This window comes from Anguilla rostrata, chromosome 8 (genome assembly GCF_018555375.3).
Source record: "Anguilla rostrata isolate EN2019 chromosome 8, ASM1855537v3, whole genome shotgun sequence".
In the NCBI taxonomy this organism is placed as follows: domain Eukaryota; kingdom Metazoa; phylum Chordata; class Actinopteri; order Anguilliformes; family Anguillidae; genus Anguilla; species Anguilla rostrata.
Genome location: NC_057940.1, coordinates 26596886 through 26610059, shown reverse-complemented (window position 1 = coordinate 26610059; position 13174 = coordinate 26596886). Strand labels below are relative to the sequence as shown.

The following is a 13174-nucleotide window of genomic DNA, read 5'->3' as shown; positions in this document are numbered from 1 at the left end:
AGAAACAGCCGCAAGATACATTATCACACCACCATGTAAAGTGCATCTTCAAAACAAGAGAAGCTGAATTGGTTTCCTTGAATGAAGTTACACTAATATTATGTATTTATTCACAAGGGAGACTCTAATGCGAGGGGACCACAGTGCCAAGACGCACAAAGTGTGTGTCACAAAGGAACAACAGCAACAAGGGAACAGGAACTGCCACAGAGTAGCAAGCAGCACATCAACGTAAAAGCTATATGCTGGGTAAAAGTGCTGAGGTTCCAGTTTTACAACCACAGTGGATTTAAGCATTCACACATCACTTTAAAATGACCCCGAACCATTTCCTTACGCGTCGATATAGATCTAGTGCCTAACAATTATCCATAAATGTAGCATTACCTCACTACTACCACCTTTCATCAAACTAATGCACACATAGAGACTGCCAATGATTTATGCGGCCGATATAACACTACATCAAACTTAACCCCGGCGATGGAATGGGCGACTGTTGTTCCAGAAGCCAAATCAAAATGTGAATTGTGAATTAAAGCAGTGGGATGTGACAGGTATATGAAATGCAATACGTCTTAATATTCCTCAGACTTTCCCGCAGTGCTTTTGTGAGGGGGCCGTAACGCACAAGCATAACACCGTGCCCTCTCTGACGTTCAGTCTTCAGCGAAGCGGCCATGAATCAGGCTTTGGCTTGTGAAGGCGCTGCGTTACACTTCTCTGATATGCCATTTCTTCGCAATCTGTTCAAACTGGTTTTCGCAGAAAACCGATACGCGCGGCAGACTGTGTAAAACACGATGCGTCTGAACACGCTCGACAAAAGACGGAACGCGCCGTAAAAAATTCACCGCGCTCAGCAAGGAGGGCACGGACGCAAGCGTGCGCTGAGAATTTAAAGTGCAACCCTGAGAGGAAGAAAGAAGGCTTAACACACACCACTTTTGAAAGGCACTTTGCCTCTTTTGTAGCATATTCGTGTCTTAAAATGTCAAAATTTGTTTCTGAAAAAATGAAAAAAAGGAAAAAAAGAAAATAATGCCACTAAGCACTAGGATAATGCTGCTACTTAACTATGTCTGAAAAATGATGCACTGCAAGAGTGAATAAGGGTTCGGTCAGGAAAGAGCACAAAGGCGGCACACTTCAGCAAACAAAGAGCAAGGGCTTCCTTCTTTATACAGGGGTGCTTTTTCCACTAGTGCTACAGAGAGGTCTGCAGAGGAGGAGGAGGAGGAGGAGGAGGAGGGGTTACAAAGTGAGCTAGCTAGTCAAGAGCCGAGAGAAGAAGAAAAAAAAGAAAGGAGAAAAAAAAACGTTGGTGTAAAAAGCCATTGTTGGGAAAGGGAGTTAATCACTTTAGCGGCACACGTTTGTGTAAAGAAGAGCGTGTCGCGCGCCCCCCCCCCCGTCCCCTGGGGGGGAAAGGGCGGGGGGGCAAAGGTCCCGCCTCCCCCCGGCAGCATTTACATGTCAGTTATGCAAAGCCGGCGAGCCTCTGAATGAGGCGAGCCCGCCCCTCCGCGTGGTATCTGCGTGGCTGCTGGCAGCTCCATGCATTCACCGGCTGGTTCATTCAGGGACACACGCGTGTCTCCTCCGCGTCCCGGGATGGGAAGGATGGCTCTGCAATAGCTTGCCAAGGGGATGTTTTGCTCTAGCAGTAAGTCAAATCTCCATTATTATTCTCGCTGTTGCTCTCAGGACTGGAGGATGATTTAAAGGGAATTTTCTAGAAGTGCAGCCCTAGCGGGCAGGCGGGCGGGCGGGCAAAATGAACGTCATTTTCGCCGGGTCCAAATCAAACCCGCGCACGCACAGAAATCAGTTGTTTTGTTGTCCAATCTGCACGGCTGAGGGACCGGGGCGTTCGTGCTGTGACAAATGACAAATAAAAATCAGGCGAGTCAAAGGCAAGTGAGTCACTGGTCTTTTAGCAGCGTTCCTGGGGCTTTCTGTAAGAAGCCCCCCGAAATGGAGGAGAGAGAGAGGAAAAGCTTGTATCGGAGGACTTGCTAATGGGACTTGTTAGCTTTGGGTGATTTTTTATGAATATTTTTTTGCTGAAAGGGCACGGGCCGTGTTGACAAATCGCTGGTCCCACGTGGCTGTGCGCAGATGTCTGGAGTAACGGGATGGCCACGCGCCCGTCTCGTTTTCAGCTCTCATGCGTAACGGGGAGAACGCGGGGTACGCGCAGTCGCGTTGGTAACCGCCGACGATAACGAGCCAATGTGCGCCCGCCGCCTGGCTAGCCGACACCCCACCCCTTTCTTCCTGAGATGGAATTAGCTAAATTACAAACGCCACTCATCCTGCAAAAAAAATCCAACGTAAAGATTTAAAGCTTTGCCCTAGGATGCGCTGTACGAGACCTCCAAATGTCTATCCCAGCAGCCACTGCTCTGTACACGGAGTGATCGCAGAAGGGTAGTCAGTACAGCATCTGTGCTCATTTGGTAAACTATATTAAACGGGGGAAAGGGGGCAGGTGATTCCATGCCTAGAGGCCTGTGGATTAACTTGTGGGACCCCTGGTATTCAGTCAGGGGAGAGATGACTGCAAGTCGTTCCTATGGGTTCGGTCCTCCAGGGAGGTGCAGCTCGCAGTGGGGAACACCTGGGTCCTCGAGCTGGGATGGAGGGGGGGGGCGGGCAGCCGGCTGGGGAGCTGGAGGGCCTGCCACGGAGCTGATTGCGCCGATTAGCTCTTCCGCGGGGAAGCTGCCGTATTTCGAGGCTAGGCCGGGCCGCTGTCAGGAGGGCCGAGAGGAAACAGGATTTCAGGCTTTTAATTACAGCTGCGGCGCTCCGAGCCAAGAGGACAGGGCCCGCGGGCCCGCGGAATTAGCCGCTTATCTTGGAAAAAGGCCGACTGGATTCGGCCTCATCAAAATTCAGAGCCGCAAATCCATAGACACAAACAGCCCGGATGGATGCCCTGTCTCACGTTACCACCTGCACCCCGCTAATCACAACGCTGCGGCAGGGTCACGAGCGCAAACGCACGGGAGACGCTGCGAACTGCACACCGGCGGTGGCACACAGGCATGTTCACACGCACGCTGCATTCGCAAATCGCATTTCTTAAAAACGGTTGAGCTCGTTAACAGCGAATAAAACCAGTGATAAGGGCTTTAAATTGGAAATTAAAGTTCAGCAGAGGACAACGCCGTTTCTTAGTTCCTCTAATTCAAGAGCCCTGACCAGTATCAGCAGCAGAGAGAGGAAGGTATTGCACTGGGTCATTATGGCACTTTACAAAGCACAAAACTAATAATGCAGCTAAGAGCTAAAGTATTGATTACATTTATGAAGGCAAGCGAAGGAAATGACATGAGTGCTATATTACATTCATTATCTCTAACCGAAGGGATATGAAATCTCTCATGCCAGTGTATTGGCATTATGCATGAGATGTTGGCGTGCATTTCAATATTTTTTAAACTATATCCGCAGTGCTTTTTGAGGCTCCAGGCTATATCACCTTAACCTGCACACTTTCTCTCAATATCACATTAAATGGAAGACAATGTAGTGCGCCAGAGCATTCAGAATCACTGATCTTGGTTCTGGATGTTGATCCGACTTCATTCGCACCTTGGCCCCAACAGGCCTCTCTTAAATCATGCAAAATCCACACCAAACTGACAAAGACACAATCTGCCAAAGGTGAGGCATTTTGAATTCTGATCTTTTTTTTCTAGACCTACATGACCTTGTGTGCTTCCGCTGCATGGCAGAGTAGACATCCGATTCTTGGGGGAAATGGCTTACTGCAGTGGAACACGCCGGGACATTCTGTCTGCTGGAAACACGAGCTCGCGCAATCGTTCACATAAAAACGGCTTCCAGTTTACAGATCCTGAACAAGCAGCAGAACCGAGGCCTATCCTACATGCTCTGAAAAGAGGAAACGCAGAATAACTGCCAACGGCTGTAATACCTTATCTCTTTCATTGCTGTGGTTCCTCTGGACCTTTCCTTATCTTTCATTGTTTGTTTTCTTCCCTAACAAATTTAGATTAAGCAAGCAGAGAAACGGAAGTTAACTAGCAATAAAGCAAAATGCCGTTGAAACTATCTGGGAAAGAGGCTAAAGTATTGCTTTATTGCAATATTGCTTTACACTTTTCTCCATTTCCTGACAATCATCAAAGAAAGCGGGAATTCCTGTACTGCATTTTTCTAATGATTCCATTATCAATTTTATTTTTCAAAATTCATCTGCCTTAGATGTCATGCAAAGAACTCCTGAATGTCATGCATTCTACAAATCCTAAACAAATTTCTCAACAGATTTTTTCTCTACTACTTTTCTCAGGTCTGCTGAAGAGAGTAGTGAGCACTTCTTCCAGGGACTATGAATCCGTTAAGTACAGATCCCACGTCAACCCCCTCCGCGTCTGTTGATCCGAGATCCTCCACCACCGTCGCCACGCCCCCACAGAGGCCCGGAGAACCATGGGAAGTGTGAGCAGCCTGATATCGGGTCACAGCCTCCACAGCAAACACTGCCGCGCCTCCGAACACAGGCCAAAGAAGGCCCCGTCGTCCAAGAAGTCGGGCCGCAGCCTGGACGGCCTGCTGAGATATGGCTTCTCTCAGGACCCCGCCCACAACGAAGCCAAAGCCGCCTTCCAGTCGGGCAAGAGCGACGACTTCTTTTACATCAAGGTAAGCCAAAAGCCAAGGGCGGGCCACCGCAGGAGCACCACGGAGGAGGACCAACCAGAGGGACTGGCTGTCATGGAAACGGGCAGGCGCACACCGCCAAAACTCGTGCCCATGTCTGGAAAGCTGGAGAAGGTGAGCATACCAGCCGAGCGAGCGATAGCCCCCGGGTCCTCACCTGATTTTGAATGTGTCCTGTCCTACATGAGGGATAGTGTTTTAGTGAGGTTGGCCAATAAGCAGCAGAAACTGTCAGCTAGCATTATTTCAAACAAATTTCTTAATAGAAAGGAAAATCATATTTGCAATAAATTACGTAGGCAATACACACTAAAACTACCTGACTTTCTTCCATGTCTTTTGATCATGCAAAAATTCTCTAAATTTCCAAAAAAAATAAATAAATAAAACTTTACAAAGTTAGACTTTCACCAGGAATAGAGTAAAAGCCTACTTATGCACTTACGACCCTTTTCTTTTTAAGGAGACACACTGCAGTGTCTGCGTGAAAGTGTTTGTAAATTTGAGGAGATGAGAGCCAGTTAGTGCTGATCTTTTGCAATGAAAAAAAGACATGAGACAAGTACAGTAGATGGCTCATAATCCCTCAGGCCAGGCAGCGAAACTCTGAAAGATTAGCGTTGTCCAGTCGACTTCATTAAGCCCCAAGATTGACGAGTTAAGAATGCCTTGATCTCCTAAAAGATTTCATCCGCTGCCAGGGTCAAGCTTATGCAAACCTACACCCTCTCAATAGGCCTTTATACTCAGGATGAGCATAAGCCTCTGACTGTGGAAGAGATCCCAGTCTTCAGGCATGAAGTCAGTGAACAGGAATGCTGAATCAACAAGCTCACCTCTCGCACTCCAGCGATGCCTGTTATTAATACGAGACGGTGGTGCCATCCATCGCTGTGAAACAATGCTGAGGGTACGAGTGGGGTGGGGGTGGTGGGGGTGGGGTTGGAGGGGGTATGAGTGTGGAATCCACTCCTTTCATAACAGCAGAAGATCAGAAGCCTGTGCAGGGGCCTGCAGCCACACTGCAGCCTGCAACATATCTAACCAGTTATAAAAAGCAGAAGAAATTCATGATTTTCATAACTGACCATGTGTCAAAGTATTTGAGCAAATGTAATCACAGTACTGCGGTCACTGCATTTACATATACGCAAGCAATGTTATTTCCCACATCTCGCCTAGTTAAATTTGGGAACTCATGAAGGCACTGTTTCTTCCTCATCATCCCTCACAAATATATTGCAATTTTATCTTTGAAATGTATTGCAAACGAATGTGATTATTCAGCACATTTTTTATGCATATGGAAATAAATATTTCCAAAGTTTCAATGCGCCAAGCAACAGGCATGCTTTGTATTGTTTAATTTAGGCATTTTCTTAATCAGCTACAAAGCAAAAAATGCAACTTCAACCCAAACATTCAAACCTGGGGCTGCAATAATTCAATCTCACAGCTCAAAGCTTTTATTTCAGTCCAGACTTTAACTTCAGTCTACTCAGTGAAAAAAAGTCAATAAAGAACACAACATATTGACAATTTTCCTGGGTCAGTTCATATCAACTTCAGCATTAGAGAGGAAGCTTTTAGGTTTTTCCCTGGATAAATCCCTGTGGGCTTCTGAAGACCAATGAGTCCAGAAAACAAGTCATTTATTTTCCCTTTGGAGTTGTGACCGGGCAAACATTAGCCTACAGAAACGTGACCTTGAGTTTTAATGGCATTGAGAGCTCAGGTTGCACACCGCAATAATACACATAAGCTTAATAGTCTCAAAGAGATTCTGAGGGAAAAGATAGTGCCCCTAATTCACATTTAAGTTAACATTCTGCCCCACTTGTAAACTAGTGGGGGGCAGCCTATGTGTAATTACATTTAAGAATGGCTGCCTTGGGGCCTGTCTAGTCAGTGCAGTTAAGCAATTATTTAAGCACTTTTCAAGTCACTTTTCAGTTGAAAAACGAAGTCACGGTATGTGGTGCCTGTATAATCGTTACACAATTAAAGTAGGTTACGCTAACTGAACCAATTTTTGTATACGTCAATTAAAATGTATCTGTTAAAAAGATAAAATTTCTGTTGTCATTCTCTGCAATTTGGATACTTAAAACACCATGGAATACAAAGGCAATAGGCAGGTAAACTGACGTCATAAAACAGTTTTCAGAAAGACAGTAAATATGTGCTGCTTTTTACAGAACAGATACTGAGTGCATCTGTATTTTCCTGAAACATTCCATGATTTGACTGTCACAGAATGCCTCAGAGTTCTACAAAAGAACTGGTAGTTATGTGATGGCTTGAAATCTACCTTTTGAACACACTGACAACTTTACAATCAGGCTGCATCCAACAAACCGTTTTCATCAACAAAACACCAATGAAAAATCAGTCGCCACAACAACACAGACCCTCCCTTATTTTCTGTCTCACTCAGGGCATCGAGAAGGGTCTGGTGCGGCCGACAGCTTTCAAGCCCGTCATTCCCAGGAGCAGCACTTACTCAGACAGCCATAACCCCCTGAGCCAGATCAATGGCAAAAGACTGAGCCCCTCCGACAGGGCCAAGGACCAGCCGGAGCGGAAGCCGGACGCTAGCTCTGGGACTCTGTCAGATTCGGGCCGCAACTCCATGTCCAGCCTGCCCACCCACAGCACCAGCGGCAGCAGCCAGACGGACAACCTCAGCGGCTCCACGGGCCTGCTGATCCGCTGCGGCGGCTCCGCGCACGGCGTCGGCCTCCCCCAGCACCTCGGTGTCGCGCTGTCTGGGCCTGGGGGGGGCGCCACCAAGGCCCCCGGCCCCTCACCCGAGCAGCACGACCCCCTCTCGGAGATCGCCTGGGGCTGCGTGCGCACCCCCATCTCCATGGACGAGTCCCTCATCCAGCAGCTGGAGCAGAGGCTCCTGGAGAGGGAGACGGAGCTCCAGGAGCTGCAGGTCAGCTTCGAGGAGAAGGAGACCGACACCTGCCAGTTCTTCCAGGAGAAGCAGAAGTACTGCGCCGAGGAGATGGAGGGCCTCAAGCAGAGGTGCTCCACCAAACTGCGCCAGGTTTCCCAGAGGGGCGTCCGGGCGCAGCAGCTCCTCCAGCAGCAGGTCCTCCAGCTCCAGGAGGAGAAGAAGCAGCTGGAGGAGGACATGACCCAACTGTCTCAGGAGAAGGACCTGATGGAGGTCAAGCTCAGGTCCTACGAGACGAAGCAGACCCAACTGGTCCCAACGCTGGAGGAAACTCAATGGGAAGTAAGTGTCCAGGGCACAAAAAACAAACAAAAAAATCTGTTCATGAAATATTATCAGGACTTCCCCATTAATCTCGTTTAACTCCAAGCTTTTTTCCTCTGTGCGGCTGGGCACTTGTAGAATTGGGTTTTTGTGATGCGTCAGCAACGGCGGTGATGTACTTTGTGCGTTATTGCAGCTTAAATCATCGGAAATGGCAACCCAGCTGTCACTGTGTTGATCTGCAGGTCTGCCAGAAATCTGGAGAGATCTCCCTGTTGAAGCAGCAGCTGAAAGACTCTCAGGCCGACGTGACTCACAAGCTGAACGAGATTGTGAGCCTGAAAGCGGCGCTCAAGGAGACAAAGAGCGGGGTGGAGGCGCTGGAGCAAAAAAACAAGGAGCAAGAGGAGGCCGTCCGCTCACGGATCGTGGAGGTGGAGGTACTAAGCACCCAAATCCCTATTGCACTACAAGCATTTAAAGAAACCTTGAGTGGCTATACATACATATATCATTCATAGGGAGTACTGAATTATGGATCACCAGAATTTTCGATCTAAATAAATAATTAGATGTAAAAAAAAAAATGGAGAAGTGCATGTAGACGGAGGAACAGGGAATGCAGATGGAGGAACAGGAAATGTAGATGTTCTGCTGGGAGCTGCAGCCATGGATTACGGTAAATCTCCACACTTGTTTCTAACATATGTGCTCTTCTGTCGCAGGTGTGCGAAAACGAGCTCCAGAGGAAGAAGAACGAGGCCGACCTGCTCAGGGAGAAAGTGAGCCGGCTGGAGACGGACGTCAGGGCCATGAAGCAGGACCTGGCCCTGGCCAAGGAGCAACAGCGGAGCAGCAGGGAGGCCGCCAGAGGGGGCCAGGGCGGGGTCAAAGGTCAGCCGGAGGGCGGGGCCAAGGAGGACGCGGAGGCCCTGCTGAGGGAGGTGGACAGGCTGAGGCGGGAGCTCAGGGAGGAGAGGCAGAGGAAGGAGAAGATGGCCAGCAGCTTCCAGCAGGAGCGTCAGACGTGGAACAGGGAGAAGGACAAGGTCATCAAGTACCAGAAGCAGCTCCAGTACAACTACCTGCAGATGCACAGGAAGAACAAGGACCTGGAGAAGATCCTGCGGGAGCTGACCGCGGAGATGGAGAGCCGGACGGAGCTGGACGCGGACGTCCAAAGCGCGGACATTCACTACGAGGAGATCATCGCCACGCAGATCTGAGCTCCCTGGGGCTAAGGCAACGCTGGATTAAGAAAGACCGATGATGCGACTCACACGCCGGCAATAACAAAGGCCTCTTCCAAAGCGGGCTGCTTCAACTTGAAGCATTACTTCTGCATGTTTCAAACGACCTCCTCGAGACTTCCTCAAGTACTTACTGTGGTTAACCTACACCACATTTGTTTAGGTACCAAACTACTGGATGTACATTTCATTTTGTTTGAACTGCTAACGATTATTTATTTTGATAACGAAAACGATGTTAATTCATGTCCATGGAGATTTGTATACAAAAATGAAAAAAGCAAAAAAAAAAAAAAAAAAAAGTATTCACTTACTAGTAATGTCACATTTTTTCCCCCACTTCTACAGAGAAAATTGATTTGCACAGAGTATCAGTGCACACAACTGTACAAGGGCATAGTACTCCAAACAAATAATACCTTACTGGTATCAACTGCCCCAAGATATAAGCTGCACAAGGTTTATGTACTGAGTAGGCGTAACTGTAGGTGCAATCTACTGTCACTGAATAGGCTCATTCAAAGCTCTCTGCTGATCATTTAAATGCCATATATACTGTACACCTCAGTGCAGGTAATTAGGTATTCATGCGATTTTTTATGTGGAAAACTGTTTATTAATATTCAATGCAATGCAAAATCAAACACTTTCATTTTAGTGAAAGCCAGAGCACACTGTATCAGCTGAACAGAATGTATGCTTTTGCAGAATATTATTAAGGCTTACATTTTGCAGACAACCAAATTATAAAAAAAAAAAAATATGACAACAACATGACAGAAACAAAGTTTTTATTCCTAGTGGGCAAACTTTTAACACACTCCTACAAAATAAAAGAACAAGTTATAGAATGTATTCGGTAACCGACAATATTATGTTTTTGCAAAACAAACATAAAAGAGAATTTCTCAAGAGTTGACGCAGTTAGGAATATGCATATTAATAAGGATCATCACAGATATGAGCATGACCTAATTTAGCCGAACCAAGAATTTAGTTAAACTGTCGGATTTGAAACGTTATTTTACGTTTCACTGATACACCTTTAATTTTCAGACAGACAGGAAGAGAACAATCCACTGACTTTGATGCACCAAGACTGTACAAGAATGCAAACTAGAATGGGAACTACTTCTTGTTTGTGTATCCAGAGAATCATTAGTTACATCAAAACCCTAACATCGAAAGTCTATTAAAATTTGAAAGAACATCTGTGGCTTATACATCTTATAGTCCAACCAATTCATAAAAATATTTTGTTTGCCTGTCTTCAAAACACACCCGTGATATTTTCAAAGGTGAATAAATGATAAGATACATATTATTAATCATAACCCAGTATCATACAATCATAATATATTTTCAGTATTTTGACTTCCAGCAGCTTCCAAATGAATATCCCATAAAAACAATCACTCCTTGGGGAGGAATGTTTCACAGGCTTTCCTCAAAGAGGAATCCTTTACACGCCCAAAAAAGTCTTCCTGGACACTAAACAAGGAGAGATCCCGAGAATACCCTTAAGACTAAAGATGGGTAACAAAAAGCTAAGGTACTAATGATGTACCTCCAGCATATACAATGATTGGTGCAAAACATATATCACAACTAGTCATAGGTCATGTCATTGGTTTAGCACATGCTAAAAGGTTTAGTACATGCTAGTGGTCTCAGTAAATCAGGCCCTACATGGTAAAAATCTTCATTCTAGGAGATGCCTGATACTGTACCTTGACATATAGAGAGCACTACTTGGACACAACTCAAAAGCATACAGTGTGATCCCAGGGAAAGCATTTGGTATGACCAAGCATTTATCTATCAACCATAGAATTAGAATTAGAAATGACATATATTCAACGAAACATGATGAATTTCCAAATACTTATATAACTTCAAGTTCCAGTTGAACACCTATGTTGATGGTGACATCAACTTGACTTCAGAAGCCAAGGTGACACTCACTTGGCTGGTAAGGGCTGTGTAAAATGGCATTCCCTCAAAGGGGAACTTGAACGTGTCCCACAATGCTAAGCACAGTGTCCCCAGAACCTTCCGTTTGACCTCCAGCTCTTAGGAGGAGTATCTTGCCAGGAAGCATTTCATGAGGTTCACCAGCAAATTCCTTCTCATGTATGAACTGTATATATTCTATTTATTTAAACACAATAAAAGTTTTCAATTACTGGTATGAAACTATTGTACTAATAATTTTATACCCTTTATAATATTTTACTTTTTTCTTAAAAGGTATTTTTTATACGTGCAGGGCTATTACATACAGATAATTATATATTGGAAAAGACTGACTTTGTTTGAAGAAGCAACTTCATTTAAACACTTTAAGAGTTTCCTAGAGTTGTTTTTTTACTATGGTGTTTCATTTTTCTTACATTCATATCAAGATATTAAAAACCTGAGCATTCTGGCTCCAGTCTTTAGAGGAGGGTATGAAGTCACTTTTCATTGTTCTCTTTTATATTTGGAAAGCCTACGGTCAGCTACTTAGCGCAACACGTTGTGTCAGCAGATCAAGTGACAGTCAACTGCAGTTCGACCTCAGATATGGAGCCAGCCCAAAGCTAGCGCCAGAAATGAGTCAACGCGGTCTCTTATTCAAATATGATCCTCTTGTGAACTCAGTCTCTTTGTATGCACTTATCAGTGAAATTCCTCCTTCCCCTCTGGACTAATTCCCTCAGCAAAGGGATCTTTTTCATGTCAAGATCCAAGCCCTCCCTCCCCCGCCTCCTTTCCCTAAACATCCTATCCAAGCTAAACATAACTATGACAGGTCTCAGATACAACTCAGATTCATTGCAGAGAGATACCCTTGCCAAATGCCGCCAGGCTTTAAAACAAAATGTGTTATTAAAGTCCTTATCTCGTTTACCCAATCTGACAAACCTATTTAAAGCTCTGGTTTTCCTGGTACAAACACAACCACATTAAATAATGTACTATTTATGTGAACACTTATAGAAAAAAAATTTTAAAGGCAGCTACACACAACCGAGATTTAGTTTGGAAAGCAGAGAGGGAGGCATAATTATTTTTATTTAATTACTGAATCATTGTAGTTTGCATCATCCATGCCTATGAAGCTTTGGCTGGCTGGTCTTAGATCTAATGGGAACCCAAATCCTGTTAGAAACTACAAAAAAGTGCCCATGACTGACAGAATTATTGTCGTTATAAACAAGAAAAAGAGAGCTCAAGCTGAGACTAAATATAAACCTCAAATTAACATTTCAACTCAAGAAAAGAAGTCCTTGCAATGCAATAACCCTCCAGTGAGTTCTCTTTAAACGGTCGAAGATTTGCAAAAATTTACATTTAAAAAAAGAACAAAAATCTATTTGACTAGGAACGTACCCCAGTGTATCCCAAATCAGATCTGGGGCATTACAGCGTGTTTTAAGATCCAAATGACGAAGGAAAATGTACTTAGTCGTCTCTTTGAGCGCGCGGCAGTCTGCAGATAGATACAATGGCGCAGCCCCCTGGCGCAGGAGAGTGTGGGGGTCACAGCAGCGAGGCGGTCGCAGCAGAGGGAATGCTAATTCAGCCGCCTCCTGCCGGGAACTTGACGACCGGCCGACAGACAAGCAGAAAGTTTCTTTTCTTGTTACGTTAATTAACATGAGGGGCATATGCACATCGCCGGATGAACCATGGCTTGGAACGCCAGTCAGCGCTGGACGAAGCCGGCCGTATTTCACGCAAATCTCAGCTCGTTACAATCCCTATGGGGGTGTGTGAACTTGACTTCTGTGAAATCTTGCCAACAAGACTTTCTTCTGTGTTGACAGAAACCCTAAACGAGAGAAACACTAATGTTCTATTTGTGATTGTTCAGTCAATACCTACCTGAGAATGTTATGTCTAACTTGTACTTGGAGGCGATAACAAAGAAGAAAAAAGAAAAGGAAAAATCAGCTGACAATGAATCGTGTACCGGAGTGAAGTCAGCAGGCAGTAAGTCCCGACCATCCGA

At 45.5% G+C, this 13174-nt stretch overlaps 1 protein-coding gene across 2 annotated transcripts in view; it reads left to right on the top strand.

Moving 5' to 3' along the window:
- lzts1 (leucine zipper, putative tumor suppressor 1) overlaps positions 1 to 11373 on the top strand; it is a 31686-nt gene extending 20313 nt beyond the window's left edge. Inside the window, exons 1-5 of one of the 2 annotated variants that reach the window (XM_064347423.1) lie at positions 1521 to 1666; positions 4328 to 4812; positions 7136 to 7945; positions 8173 to 8367; positions 8653 to 11373. In XM_064347423.1, coding sequence (XP_064203493.1) covers positions 4468 to 4812; positions 7136 to 7945; positions 8173 to 8367; positions 8653 to 9153 — 1851 coding nt within the window. In that variant the 5' untranslated portion in view covers positions 1521 to 1666; positions 4328 to 4467 and the 3' untranslated portion in view covers positions 9154 to 11373. Of the gene's footprint in view, positions 1 to 1520; positions 1667 to 4327; positions 4813 to 7135; positions 7946 to 8172; positions 8368 to 8652 lie in introns of those variants that run through there. The other variant, XM_064347421.1, reaches the window with a different exon arrangement.
- The last annotated feature ends 1801 nt before the right edge of the window (positions 11374 to 13174 follow it).